The sequence below is a fragment of the Sipha flava genome, unplaced genomic scaffold, assembly GCF_003268045.1.
Source record: "Sipha flava isolate LNK unplaced genomic scaffold, YSA_version1 165_pilon_pilon, whole genome shotgun sequence".
NCBI classification, from domain to species: domain Eukaryota; kingdom Metazoa; phylum Arthropoda; class Insecta; order Hemiptera; family Aphididae; genus Sipha; species Sipha flava.
The window spans coordinates 419,455-436,294 of record NW_020271833.1 but is presented as its reverse complement, the minus strand read 5'-3'; the positions used below and the strand labels follow the sequence as shown (position 1 = coordinate 436,294).

Here is a 16,840-nt window from a genome sequence, read left to right as displayed (position 1 = left end):
GTAAATTAAATTAATCTTATTGCAGTGACATCAGATTTTATCATTAAACAATGAATAATTCCTTATTCATCTAACTATGATATGTATACAGCTATATACTATTATATTATGTTAATTAGTTGGACTGTATATTAATACATTTAAATAATATAACTTATACAATTTATTACATCAGTTATACATGTATAAATAAAAAACACGCATATATAAGTCATGTATGTGAACAATTAACATATTTCATTTATTAACTAATTAAAAAAAGATATATAAAAAAATGTATATTTAATGTGTTTTAACATCATTTTAGAATAAAGTAACTTGTATATTACATTTATATAATCATTTTCATACACATGCAATATGTTAAATATTATAATATTATGCTGGAAAAATATTCTATAGAATTTTTAAATTATACAAATACATTTTTTTGCGTGTTTTAATCATTACAAATTATATATCTACAATTTGTAAAATTAATTTATAAATATAAATTAATTTCATTAATTTTACAACATTTGAATTATGAGGATAGTTAATTTCATTCATTTTTTTTTTGTTTTTAATATAACTCAATTTTATAAGATTTTAATATTCAATATTATTTTTTTTTTCAAACATTTCTACAGCCCCTAATGAGAAAAATCAATGAATTTTTTTTTCTTTTCTATATAAAAATACTTAGATATTACTACCTTCTAAAATTAATTAGTACATAACTGATTCACTATATTTTTGTTTTAATGATTTTAAATTTTTAATAAAAACTTAATACTAAAACACTTTCTATGTTATTACATTCCATTAAAAAACTACAAATATGTACTGAAATTACAACGATAAAATATTTATTTCCAACAGTTAACTTAAATGTAAAAATTTTAAATTAATTGAACTGCCTTTTTTTGTTCCATACATAAATGTGATAATACAGATCGATGAAGTTCAAAAATATGATTGTATTAATGACAAACATTATCATAATTTAACCACTCATAATTAATGATAATTGTAATAATTATTATATAAAAATTGAAGCCACACTACAAGATTAAATTGATGATTCCGATAAAAATCAATCTCACCTCCCACTATCAAAGTTACCCCAAAGTACGGTATATTACATTCATTAAATATGAATACAAGGAATTGTTCCGCCGATCTAAATATAGTTTCACTTATAATAAAAATGGTAACAATAATAATAATAATAATAATAATAAAAATAATAAATAATAATAATAATAAATATTAATAAATAATAATAATAACAATAGTAATAATAATATTAATAAATAATAATAATTTATTCTTATGAATAAAATGAGCAGTAGTTCAATAATGCAAATAAATGGCTAAGAAATATTAATTATAACTCTATAAAATGAATAGTAAGGTATAATAAGTATGCAATACAGCTAAAAAATAGTTTTTTACTATTCATTTATTTTTATTTTATCGTGTAGGTGTTGATGACCAATTAATTGAACAATTCATATGCATAATTAACATTAACCAATAACTCTAAAAGAATTTATACAATATTGATTAACACAATTTAATAATAAAATACATTTTTCTCGCGTAAATTTTAAACTCTTCTTGCAATCAAATCGGTTTAAAAATTGTTTAATTGGTTTACAACTCCTAACTCTCAGTAATTAATTTATAACCAATAGTTTTTTCAGTTTTGGTAAATTCATTATATTGGTCACTAACTCTTCGTATAAGTTGATTTTTTTCTTTTAAATTAACAATATTTTATTGGTTTTTCAATTGCATTTAGTATGATTGAACATAAGACTAGTTTTTCACAATTATTTTGATTATCAATTATAAAAATTGATATTTTTAATTAATGCATTTTTTAATAATTCGAAATATTATATAAATTGTAGAGCCATCAAATATTCAATTAATCTAAATTTTCAGAAGACCTAAATAAGTATAAATGTAAAGAGATAAACTATACCTAGAATAAATTTAATATTAGTTCGGTAGATAATTAATCACATATTTCAGTGTTCTGAAGTAAATTTACGGTTAATAACAGTACATTAAAAAGATAACTCATTGTATTAGTGGTGGTTTAATTTTATTAGTCGTAAATTACCTGTGAATCTTAATATTCCTTTATTCTTTACATAGACTACATAGTACAGATTGTCAACAATTAACTGTCAAAATTATTTGGTTTTTCTTTTTATAATAAAATATTTAAATTAAGGAAATTATCTGATGATAATCCTAATGAATACTAAATAGTATTACTATTAAAGTAATTATAAATTATTGCACATTTAATGTATTAATATATTATTCCATAATTCGAATACTCAATAATACAATAATTTAATCATAATATTCAATTAATAACCATCCACTAACTCGAATGTCTTGACTAATCGATTATATTAGATTTTTAACCTCATCAGTCAAATCAAATTTAATCTAAATCGTGAGAAAAAAAATAAATAATGCGTGATATTACGATGTAGTATTGTAATGTAGTTGGTCATAAGATCAAAAGTAGGTGAACGTTTATAAATCAATGTTTAATTTAGTGTAGTCTTGAGACCGGAAATGAACCTGCTTTGAGGAAAACAACACAACGTACCGGAAACCAATCTATATCGTGATACGACATTGCATTCACCTGCGATATTACCCTGACCATATCATGAACTAAAATTTAATAAGATAGAAGAAGAAAGAGAAATTATGGAAATCTAAACAGACAAATGAATGCGTATAGTATTGTACTATGAATGACTTTAATTTTAAATAAACGTTAGATAAAAATACATTATCACTAGGGCTCGGATGTTTATAAAATTACATATTTTTTTCTATTTATCCAATTTTTTGCTGACCTGGATACAAATTTGATTCATGTTCTACTGAATAAAATAATGCTATTTTTATTTGGCATATTTTTGCATGTTTAGAGTGGTTTTGTATTTTAAATCCATATTTTTGTATTTTAAGAATATAAATGCATAATTCAAAACAATTTAACGTAAAATATAAATAATGTTCATTATTATGTATTTTTATACTTTACTTGTCCGGAATATTTATTAGATAACGATTTAATAATATAATTTTGTATACACTTCATGCCATGAGTATGTGGCGACGACCGAGCGACGTATTAGTACGATTTTAATTGCCGTGTTTCCATGTCAGTCGTTAAGAGTACCTATTATTATTTATATTTTTCCGCGGTTAGTTTTACTTTTATTTAAAAATGTAAGTCGTCCTGTTCAATTCATCTTAAAAGTGTTGTAAATACGTACGTTATCGATATATATACGATATATATTTTGTACCTACGAATGGTACGGTTTTGTATCATAAAATGTGTGAAATTAAAGTTGGAACTGAACGTCGTTTTACCGTCGAACAACACTTGAAGACAGCCAAACGTATTCGCATAACTGATCGACAGAAACAAACTCAGTCCCAACAACTAATTTCCAATGTGGTTGGTAAAAAGTTATCATTTTATATGGATATGTGTAGAGCTTTTCTTGGAGCCAATATTCCTTTCCACAAAGTAAATAATAAAATATTTCGTAATTTTTTAACAAAATATACAGGTAAAGAAATACCAGAAGAGTCAACTTTACGCAAAAATTATTTAACTGATTGTTATGAAGAAACAATTTAAAAAATTAGGAATGATGTCGTTGGCAAAAATATATTTATTTATATAGACCAAGAGTCGCAACCTTTTGAACCACGCGAGCCATATTTTTTTTTCAAATGTTTATTAAGGGCCACATTAAAAAAAAATGTTTACATATGATATATACTAATAATTGTATTGCTATTATATATGATTATTTTACATAAAAATTTGAGTGTAAAAAATACGAATGTTACTAGAAAAAATTGCTTTTAAGAAAAAATTTAATTTTTTGACAAATTAAACATAATGGCTTACCTTTACTTTTGACGAAAAAGTATAAAACAACCCAAGAATTATTAAAAAACGATGTTCATCACAATTTTTTCTTTTTTTAGTCGCCATAATGTTTGGATTTACTTGTAAAATGAAACTATTACAAACGCAAACAGTCACACGTACGGGCGTAATACTAATTGCTAAAAATGCAAAGTAACTATAACCAAAGATTAAATATATTTAAAATTTTAATTTTTAAATATATATATAAGTGTATTTAATTTATCCTATGGTTGAGTAGTGCAGTCATCATTATTTTCAACTCCGATTAGATAATAAAACAAATTCATAGATTAAACTGACTATATAACTATATAGAATAAACATCAACTACTAACGGTTAGATAAGATTTTATTTATAAAGAAAAAAATAATTAAATAGTATGGAAAATTGTATGAAAAATTTTATTGAACAAAAATAAAATACAAAAATTAACCACCTTTGTGCGGGCCATAAAAAATTGCTTCGCGGACCACATGTTGCCGACCCCTGCTATAGACAAAACAACAGATTGCGAAGGCCGCTACGTAGCACTCGTGATTATTAGAATTCTTGATAAAAATACGCCGGGTAAATTGTATTTATTGCACTCTGAAAAGTTAGATAAAGCGAATTACTTCACAATTAGTAAAGATTTTGATCAATCGATGTTTCTCTTATAGCCAGAAGGCATTTGTCATGATGATGTTCTTTTATTTGTTACTGATGTCGCCCCATATTTGATTAAAGTTTCCAATTCTTTAAAAGCGCTTTATTCAAAAATGGTGCACGTCATCTGTTTTGCACATGCATATCATAGGGTAGCGGAAACAATTAGTGGAAAATTCAATAATGTAGACAGACTTGTGTCAAACGTTAAAAAAGTATTTTTGAAAGCACCATCACGTTTAGAGATTTTTAAAACAGAAGCCTCTGGTATTCCTCTACCTCCGGTGCCTATAATAACACGTCGGGGAACATGGTTAGAGGTGGCATTTTATTAGGTACTCTGATAATTTTAAAACTAAACAAAATGTATTTTCAAAATTAAACTTAGATGACGCAGTTTCAATCGAAAAAAGTATTAGCATTATGGCTGAACCAAATTTAGGCCCAAACTTAACATTCATTCAGTCAAACTTTAGATGTTTACCAGTTAACATAACTAAATTAGAATCATCAGGATTAACTTTGTTTGAATCAATTAATGTTGTCAATAATACTAGAGAAACCCTCAAAATGACTAATGGAAAAGTGGGAAAAGAAATTTTCGACAAATTTCAGAACGTAATTGAAAAATAAAGGATTTAAAACTTTGGTACAAATTTCAAAAATACATTCCGTTGAAGTTGATACTATGGAAGGAATAGAAGAAGATTCGAAGGTTGAGGATTTTGCATTCTTCAAATATACTTCAATAACATCAGTTGATGTAGAACGAAGTTTTTCACGCAACAAAAATTTACTTTCCGATAACAGACGCAGTTACAAATTTGAGTACATTAAAAAAAACCATAGTAGCACAATGGAACGCTAATAATGTAATAGTTAATAAATAATAAATAATAATGTAAATTAATGTAAATAAAACGCTATGTAAATTTAAAAAATGTATTTTGAATCGTAGTAAAAAAAATAATATATAAAACATTTTTTATTTTTTTGTGCATATTTTGGAGTTTTTTTTGGCTAAAAATGCATATTTTATCATTTTTAGCGAATATTTTGATTGCATATTTCGTAATTTTTTAGTGCATAAATGCATGTATATTACAGTAGTTTTAAGTGCATAAACATCCGACCCCTAATTATTACCTACATCGAATTCATCACTACTGTATAATACACGTAGCGTTCGGCTTGCTAACAATATCATGTTAATATTGTAACATTTGGGTGAATATAACGTGATGAGTAAATTCTCTTAGTCTGCTGTGAGATTCATGAAATGTTTTACAAACATAATTTACAACGGTGTTCGCGTGAAGATAGTTTCTGTGAAACGATTAGAACATCGTTGCATCTGAATAATTACGATGTTTCGAAGCGACGAAAATAGCAAACCACCACTACTGCAATTTGAACTATTAGGTCTACCATTAGGTAAGGATTAGAAATAATCGGCCGGAGAGTATAATTATGTGTTGCTCAATCGGTTTATCGTTTTCATTGTGATATTAACAATTTACGAAAATCATTAACCGTGTACGCTATGATTATAGGCGTACATTCAGTCTAAAAATCGGGAATGCTAGAATTATTTATCTCAAAATAATCATAAACCTAACTAAATATTTTTTAGTTTTTCCATTTAATAATAAATTCCGACATAGAAAAAATGCACGATGTTGAAATCCAATTTTCAATAAACAATTTCTTAATAATAAAAATAAAAAACGCTTTCTATCTTTTAATATCATTTATAAATATTATACTCTAAGGAAAGAAGTAATACTCGTATAACAATAATATGATTTAATATTTTTATAGGTATACGGCTAAAATAAAAAAAATAAAATATTAAATAATGAGTAAAAAATAAATTATATTAAACCAATTCTTCATGTATTTATGCAAAAATGTGTGGATTATATTTTTATTATTTCAAACATCATTTGTTATTCATCTTTCTTGACTGTCTTCTCAATATCACATGCGTGATAGATAGGTAACATGATAAACTCAAATTCTCAATAATCTTCTGCATACATGCATACTTAAAACGTAGAGTAGTCCGAATAAATTCATTCCCATGAGTTCTCATTCTTAAAACAATTCTCTTTATACAATATGTATACCTAAAATAAAGAGTGTTAATTTAGTATTTGGCAGTGCTAAGCATCCCCTGGAACCCTTGTATGTGCACGCCAATGGTTATATGTCTGTTTCAGCTATCGATGGACAACGATGATCGGAAAAACAATTTAACCTGTTGTATTATATTATCATCGTACATCAAAGAGTAACAAATTTTTCAAACGCAAATGTGTCCATTGTTTTTAGGTGCACATTAACGAACAGTATAACGATACTGATAAAAATAATAAACAAAGAGCATGGTATTGTGTACCGTAATATGAATATTGACGAACGCTTGTTGTTGAATGTAATAATGTTTAATATAAATAACTATAAATAATTAACGGCCTAATCAATTTAATAGAATAACACTGAAAATTAGTATTCAAAAATGTAACATAAAAATGATTGTGGCATGTGTTTAAACAGTGTTTCATTTAATACCTCTGTCAACCTCTAATTGTGCCTATGTACAAATTATGTGATCACATGTATAATGGTAGTTTTTTCTCAATTTTTCTGTTTTATCTCATAATTTTTGTTTAAGGTATTCCATACATAAACGACACAAGGTTTTATAGAGCTGAACAGAGCAAACATAAAATTAATTTTTACAGTGGAATTGGCTTTTTGAAATATTATGTGATTCTATAAAACACTTTTTACACACACACTTTTCAAACAGCCCAGAACTTCCACGAAGTGTTTTTTTTTTTTTTTTTTATGGTTTTAGCTTTTATTAACAGATTACCAGATTACTTTATCGTGATGAAAGGAGGGGGGAAGATTATGATTGACAGATTTTGATCTTTTATAAAAAAAAAAAAAAAAAAACAGAATAAATTGTTAAAATCAATAAAGTAGAGTACATCTATATTTGTATTATTTTAACATGAACAGCTGAATTTTTAAGAACTCAAAGAGACTGGTTTTCATTATATTAAAGACATACGGATAGCACTAAACCCGATGGTTTTGTTTCTAATGGGAGTGGTAACATAGGTCCAACGTTTACTTTCATTTAATGCTATAAATAAGTAATATTACTAAAATCCCTTTAGTTCTTCTTCTTTTTCGTGTTTCTTCCAACTATTTGGGGTTGGTTATCTTTCTTCTAAACCTTCACTCGTCTCGATTTATCGATTTTATTCTATATTGTAATCGTATCTAACCGTATTTTTTTTTTTTTTTTGGTTTTCCTCTTCCTTTTTTTTCCTACGACGTTTATTACCACTCTTACTGCATTTGTTTCCTCACGCCTAATCACATGTCTAAACTATCCTCAGTCTATTTTCTCACATATAATCCACTGTCAATGCTACACCAATATTACATCTCACATATTCGTTCCCTATTGTAACTGCTCTTGTCACTTCACTCATTCATTAAAGCATTTTCATTTCCATAACTCTCATAATTTGTTCTATTCTACTGTTAACCACCCAACACTTCAAACCATATATTATGGTTGATTTCACTACATTCCAGAAAAATTGACCATTTCAGCTAAAATCCCTTAAATTGTAAGGTAAACATATAAACAATCAAAAGTTACGACAGTGAATCTTAGTAGATTTTTTCCTTTGTGCTGCTTTCGATCCTTTATACAAGTGATTCGTATTAACTGAACGTATTAATTAATTAACCTTACTAATCTGTAATCCCAACTATAATTGATAATCAGATTCTTACAAATCAGATTTTATCTATAAATCAAAAAACGGGATTCAACACATCGATCTGGATTTTGAATTTGTTCAATTGATATTGATTTTTAATTACATTCGTATATCATTTACTTACTCGGATTCAAAAAAATTGTTTGCCGGGCGGATTCACTTAAACAAAAGCTGAGGATCTTAGTAATCACTGCGCGTGGCTTTAACCCAGTTGTTCATCACGACCATGAACGGCGATCCATTGCTATCGGTAGAGTTTATGATTTTGATCGATCCGGCGGGAGAACGGAACACGTAGTGGCCGACGGATGGTTGTGGTTTCCGCGCAGTCATACGAGTTTCGAGTTCGTTCTACAACGTTCCGTGTCGTGCACGACGATAATCACCCGCTGATTGGCTGAACCGCGTGGTCACGTATACGTATACCATGTATGATGCGCCCGGGAAACGTTACGCGTTACAGATAAGACCGTTATCCACCACAAAGTTTGATCCCGTCCGGACGTTGGATATGCGGCGTCCACAATTAATCGTACGATAAAGTTATACACCGTTCATAATTAGAACTTCATAGTAGATGGAAAACACGTTCGTATCACACGTTTTGAAACGAACTCGCGGTACGGGTGGTGAACGCGCGTGGCGCGGTCACCGTCATGTTCGTGACCATCGCGGTGACCGCGGTCCCGGTCATCGGTTTTAAACCTATCTAATCCGACGCGTACGGTTCTGGTTGCAGGTAACCCGGACGGGCCGGTAGGAGAGTGAGCGCCCCCACCGTCATCATGTCCGACACGGCGGCCAATTGCGGTTACGGTAGCGGCGAAGAGACAGCCTCGCTGCTGGTGAAAAGCCCTCCGCCGGTGGTGCGGTCGACGGCCGCGCAGGGCACCGGCGGCGGTATATCGTCATCCGGCAAACCCGTGCTAACCAGACAGGACTGCACCACGTCGCTGATCCCATACCACTACCGGGACCTGCGGAACGCAACGCCCACACTGGGCAGCAGCGACGACAGTGGGCCACCAATCGACAGCGGCGTGAGCGCGGCCGCCAGGTCGGTGCCGGACATCGAGCTGCACTGCCGGTACCTGGCCGTCAACCGGTGCCAGTGCCAGCGGCGCAAGAGCCACTGCATCTCGCGTTCGGTGTCCCGCGAGAGCGTGCGCACGGCCGGCGGCGTGGGCGGCGTGTCCTCCGCTTCCGGTGTCCACGGTGGCGGTGGTGGTGGTGGTGGTGGTGGGGGCGGCGTCGGGTCCGCTTACGCGCTGTCACCGCCGCCGCCCGTGCTACTGACCACGTCGCCCAGCTCCCGCATCATCCGGCAGAGCTCGCAGCCCGAGGCCACCGGCAGCGTGTCCATGTGCTCCGGCCACTGCTGCCACATGCACCACCAGCCCAGCTCGTCGCTGCGCCAGCTCAGGGATCCGGCCGACAACATAGCGATGATCGCGGCCGATTCGCTGCGGATCAACGGCGCAATCAGACAATTCCGACAGGTTGGACCATACCACATAGATAATATCGTAGTACCGTACGGTCGGAACGAGTGCATAGATTATCGTAGCATTATCGGTACACAACGTGTTTATTATGTACCCACGACACGTGCCAGTTGTTTTTCCATTTTCCATTTATTTTTCATTTATTTATATATTATTATTATTATTATTTATTTATATATATTTTTTTTTATTTATATTCCCTTGCCCCCGCGCATATTTATTGTATTGTAATACTTAAACACGTACCACCTTATTTCGTTACGTACTTACCACCCATCCGTCTTGTTTTACACGTTGCGCCACTTGCCCACACGCGCGCGCGCACACGTACCTTCTACCGACCGCTCGAATTCATACCTATACTAAAAGTACCAGCAACACACCCACCTTTGCCGTATTGTTGCTTTGTCAGGTTTTTATTTTTCTTCTCGCTGCGATGCTTCACCGCCACACTGTAAGCTATCAACCGATCCCTTGCACCCAAGTAGAACACCACGTGATCAGAAAAACACCCGATTAGTTTGTACAGTATAGAATATCGTTTTACACGTTGGCCACTTATGATTTGACGCGATGAAAAAGTACATAAGACCTATCTACGTGATCCCAAAGGTTCACACGCAAAATCGATTAAAATGTTTAAGTTTTTTCAAAGTAGGTACATTTCAACAGTACATTAACGTTTCCGTCAATATGTTAATATCATGGTCTGCGATCGCGCCTATCCAACCGTTCGTGTTAGTAAAATACTTATGTTTCACATAAATATAATTTCCTGAAATAACAAAAATAATTCTTATCAGTTTTTGAGGTTATTTTTCTTCTTGTTTTCCCTTTTATGTTGATAACTCTATCATTAGACCATATCGAAGACTAAATTACACCGTAATATAATACGAAATAAACATATATGATTTAGCAAAAATAGATAACGTTAAATTATAGATAATTTTTTGAGTATTGATTTATACATATCAATTGTATATAGAATTATAATTTTTATACTTACGGCTACAACGAACGCAGTGAATAAAACAATAATGTTTAACTATGCTTATAAGTTATCTTACTTAATTTTATTTATAACTTTTAATTTGTACTATTCCATTTACTAAAAATACAACAATATTTTCTTCTTTTCAAAATCAATATTTTATACATAGGTACTAATAAAAAAAATAATTCAAATAGTGGAATGTACTATATTATTCATTACACAAATACCTACATTTAAAATACATTTTTGCATTCATATAGATTTCAAAGTACAACAAAAAATATTTTATTTGCTTTGTATAAATATATTAAATGAAATTATAGTTATGCATAAATCAATTTAAAATTGTTACGGAAACAATTAATAATATATTTTTATGTTTTTTCTGGTTTGGGAAAACGTTTTTCAAATTTCCATAGTAAAATTATATTTCTAAGAAATTCCCCATATGCTAACATTGCACAAAAAATAAATTATTTAGATTTACCTTACAAAGTCGAAGTTTATATTATACTACAACAACTAACGATATAGCAATTCAACAAGAAAAATATTTTTTTTTTTTTTTTAAGGTGGGAAAAAAAAATTATATATTTCCTATGGTTTAATTGCTTCTCTGTTATCAAATTATTCTTGATATCAATGACAAGTTTCTAAATCTATTTTATTTTCGTTCCCTCTTATAACCATATTATATTAGCTAAAATAAGATACTATTTGTAATCAATAAAACTTATATATAGATCCATATGATTTTCTATTAAGATTTAGATTAGTTTTTTAAATTGCATTAAAAAATACTCTAAACTTAGTACCAAGAATATATTATTATAATAATAATATTATGCCGGTGTTTTAGACGTATTAACGGCCAATTGATATGGGAATTTGTGTACCGAAAAAATGTTTAATATCACTTAACAATGCAATTTTGACCCATATAACAATACGTTTACAAATAATATTTCGAGAATCACTTTGAACTATAACGCACAAATCCCGACTATCAAATACGTCAGAGTCAACATTAGATAATAGTTGCCCACTGTTCGGTACTCAATAAAAATATATCACACTAAGTATCTAATTAAACCGTTGGAAAACGAGTGTCACTTCATGGGTGTGCATTACATACAACTATTATGTATACACTTGTTTGTTTAAATGTAAATCCCCTCGAGGACAAGTAAAACTTTGCATCTCGAATACCAATAATTCATAATCAACATTTGTAAACATACACTGTTCTAGGCGAAAACATAGGACTATATTATAGTGTTTGTGCTTACAGGCACGTCGAACAATCTGTTATATTTATAAGCATATAATCTTGTAATACATTTAAAGTACCTATGTCCCATACATAATTAATAAATTATTAAAATATAATTTTAATTATAGTTTGAACGTTCCTACTGTATTAAGATTTCGGTTTTTTAACTCTTTGAAGTAAGTCACTGAACTCATTTAATAATAAATAAAACGTTTGCGGTATTAGTTCAATGAATGAATAAGCATTTTGATATTTTATTCAATATTTGTACTTAGTTTATGAATAAATATCATGAAATCATAAGGAATCAAACATGACCTTTAATATCCAAATATTATTCTACTTGTTACTTAACTTATGTTGACACGATACATTTGTAATAAATGTATAACTATTTTAAAACCATGATAATTTATAATAAAACTTAAATTTCAATAAAAAACAATTTACATTATTAACACGTTACCACAACTTGTTTATTGAAACAAACTGTTATTTTTAGAAAAAACGATCATCCGATTCTATAAATACAATATTATACTACTCCAAAACAAATATAATAATTAATTATTGTTTCACTTTGGACATTGAACGTTTTATGTGATCAATTTAAAATTAAACTGCATTTATAATTATTTTTTTTTTCGTTGAAGAATTTTGGATACCTTAATGTAATGTAATTAAATTAATTTAATGCAATAAAATATACAAATATAAATAATAAATATCTAATTGAGTTTTCAAAAGCTTTAACCTAATATATTACACAACGATAACATTCGGTCATGATGTTCTGAAAGCAATATTGTACATTACTTTTTAAAATAGCTTAAAATGATTACCATTTTATAGTGGGTATTATATTGTTAAAACTTAATGTATTTAATTCTAGAAAATACTGTTAATTTACTCAAAATAAATAATAGTTTCACTTTTTCAGTGTAACTTAACTGTTACCAAATTTTCAAGTATTATTAATTATTATAATATTGAAGCTAGTTCAATATTGCAAGTAAAATATATGGAATCAATATTTTCGTACAACTATTCCAATGTACAATCTTATTTCGTTCTGAATCGTTAATTTGTCCACAAAAAGTAATTGGTCATTGAGTGTGAAAAATACTAGGTCTTGAAAAATATTGTATAAACGCGTATGTAGAAAAATATTATATTTTAAGAATATATTGCATTGCACGGAGTTTTTGGTACAGCTGAAATATATTAAAATGCCTTGACATCACCATCACGCTGTATAATGTACTGCGTCTACTATATACCATAGCTCTATTCCCAGGTGTGTATGAAGAACTGGGTATTTCGTTCACCAGAAACAGATGCTTGTACGTTATCTTATAGTATAAATATTTATGGTAGAAAATACGAATTTTTATTATTGTACTTGGACAAATAGACTTGAGTATACGGCAGTTTCTGTTACTCGACTATGGGAAATTCCATGTTTCTATTGTTTTTCGAAGACCATTATTTCAATATGAACCGATTATCCATTGTACCGTTAACAGTCAATGACTACAATTCTGATTGTCGGTCGCGTCTTATCACTTGGAAGCTTCAAAACTTTTTTTGGTTTCTGAACCAAATTGTATATGCCATTTTGTTGACGTTTATGTGTCAGAATTGGAACGGAGATAGTAAAAATATTTTTGATTGTCCGGATGAAGAAAACCATCTGGTATATTAAACTGTTTATACCACGAATTGAATTATATTCAATTAACTACGAAGATTGTAGAGTAATCCAGGTATAGAACTCTGAACCAGACCCGAACACTAGTTATGACGATTCAAATCTCACCGGAAATATCAAAAAAAATGTATAAAAAAATTACCTGACGAACAAATAGTTGAAATAGTTATTTAAATTTTTTTTCTACGTTCACCCCTGTTCTGAATAAAACGTTTGCAAAACAGATAATTTATTGTGATTTTTTTTTAAATATTTTGATTCATTATTTGTAACATGACTATAATAATATAATATACTAAGTTATTAAATCATATCAAAGATAAAATTAAAAAATATATTTTTCTGTTAGTTCAGCTTTGATATCGAAGAGTACCGATAGAATATGATTCCTCGTAAGATCGGTTAACAGTATCACAATAGCGTTTTATTTTTATTGCTACGAGTTTTATTGTCAATACACCCGAACAACAAAACAATACATAAAACATTTACTGATGACGTGATAAACTATATGATCTGAACGTAACTCAGGGGGTGTTAAAGATTTCCGAAATATCGAGTCATTCAGAGTTTGAAATAAAACTACCATGTACTGTTTGCGTTAGAATGTGAACAATAAGTGTACATTGGATGGTCACTATTTTGTTGGTTATTTTTTTAAAGAGATTTTATTTTGATCTGTCAATAATTTTACATAAAATTCATAAAAAAAAGTATATTGTTTTATTTATTTATTATTTATTTATTATAAAGTAACACCCTCGAAGGGTAATATGGTACAGTAAAATAAAATCATGAATACTACATATGTATAAAGTAATAACAATGTTTAAATCTAAGTACTAATAAAAAATAGAAATGTATACAATGTGATAAAGATAGATAATAATAATTCTGTAATAGATTAGATTTAGATAGGAGGAATATAATATTTGATTACATTGGTATAATAAGTAGGATTAGTAACTAATAAAGTATATGACTTCAATGACTTCAATTTGTTACTGTTGTCATAAAAAAAATCAAAATTATAAATATTGTTACATTCGGTTTAGTGGGCTGTGTTTAACGAAATTATTTTTACCATAATTAGTGTAAAATAAATGTGATTGGCGGTAGTTAAAAATTGGTATTTTAAAATAAATTTGTTCTAGTAAATCTGGACAATCTATTTTATTGTTAAGTAATTTATGGATAAATAATACATCTGTGTTTAGTCGTCTTGATTCTAAAGTTGGGATTTGGTATATTATAGCGATATCTTTTACTGATTTATCAACTAAACCAAATTGATGGGCTAACATACGAAGGAAACGTCTTTGAATTATTTCAATTTTATTTTTGAGGCCAACTTGTATTGGATTCCAAATAACCGAACCAAATTCAAGAATGGATCTTACAAGTGAAAAGTATAAAATAATCAAATAATTATTAAATTCAGAGCAATTTCTTTTTAGAAACCCTAAGTTACGAATAGCTTTGCTGCAGATTAAATTAATATGTTCAGTAAAGCTTAGGTCTTCAGATAAGGTCACACCTAAATTACGGACAAGATTAACTCTTTCAAGAATGGAATTTCCGATTTTATAACTAGAACGTATTTTATCTTTACGTCGACAAAATTATATAAAGGTACATTTAAAGTTATTCAAGTTCAAGCCATTTATTGAACACCAATGGGCAAGTCTATCTAAATCACTTCGAAGATGATTTATATCGTTAACCGAATGAATATTCATATATAATTTTAGGTTGTCTGCAAATAATAGAAATTGGGAAAACTTAAAAATTGGAAAAATATCATTTATAAAAATTAGGAACAATAAAGGTGATAAATGACCCCCTTGCGGTACACCAGATAATGCATTGAATTTATCAGACATTTTGTTATTTATCTTTACTATTTGGAAGCGGTCGGTTAGATAAGAAGATAACCACGATAGGACAGGTTGACCAAAGCCAAATTGAATTAATTTATTGATAAAAATCGAATGGTTCACTATATCAAATGCTTTTCTTATGTCCGTATAAATAACATCGACTTGTTCACCATTACCAACCATGTTAGATAAATAGTTAAAGAACATTAAAAGATTTGTGTCAGTTGATTTTTTCTGGCGAAAGCCATGTTGTTCATTAATTAGAGTATGTTTTAACGTATCCGATAATTTTGGTTCTATTAATTTTTCATAAGGTTTAGGTGGTGTATTTAATTTAGATATTGGTTTGTAATTGGTAACGTCTGATTTATCTTCGGATTTCCATATTGGTGTGACAAAGAATTGGGAATTATTAATAAATTATTCGAACAATGGTAGTGGAATATTGTACAATACAACCATAAGTTGCAATCGTCAAAATGTTTTATGCTGATATCAAAACAGGAGGTTTTAGATTGAATTATGAATTTCATAGACTTACATGATAGCATTTTATAAATCGGTCATGTCCACATATTTAGTTACTTGTTCACACGGGTGTGAGCCATGTCATCGGCCCAAGACATCAGCCGATCGCCTGGTGAGGAAATAACCGATAAACGAAATGTTACAGTAAATCGTGACTATATAGTATTGTACAATCTTATATATCGCATATTGATATACGAGTAATTGTGACAGGACTAACAATCATGTCAATCAGAGCCGTCCTAAGGATTCTTAGGGTCTCTCAATCGTCACAATAATATACGAATACGATAAAAGTAATACTCTCCGTTTGCAAACTGTTGGTAAATATAATTATCCAAACCTCAACCAATCAAGGTCATTTAAGTATATCTATAGAATGAATTAGATTTGTAATGACTTCTCAACAGTGCAACTATAAACAGCAATAATCAACAATAATCTCTTATGGATAACGCTGAGTATTCATAATCAAAGAGCCCTGCTTTAAATTTTCCTAGCCTGGGCCTGGGACATAA

At 29.7% G+C, this 16,840-nt stretch overlaps 1 protein-coding gene across 4 annotated transcripts in view; it reads left to right on the top strand.

Moving 5' to 3' along the window:
* Positions 1-16,840, top strand: part of LOC112679619 (small conductance calcium-activated potassium channel protein) — a 367,436-nt gene that overhangs the window by 148,239 nt on the left and 202,357 nt on the right. For all 4 annotated transcript variants that reach the window (XM_025549502.1, XM_025549500.1, XM_025549501.1 and 1 more), the window contains exon 3: positions 9,168-9,927. In XM_025549502.1, coding sequence (XP_025405287.1) covers positions 9,214-9,927 — 714 coding nt within the window. In that variant the 5' untranslated portion in view covers positions 9,168-9,213. The remainder of the gene's footprint in view (positions 1-9,167; positions 9,928-16,840) is intronic.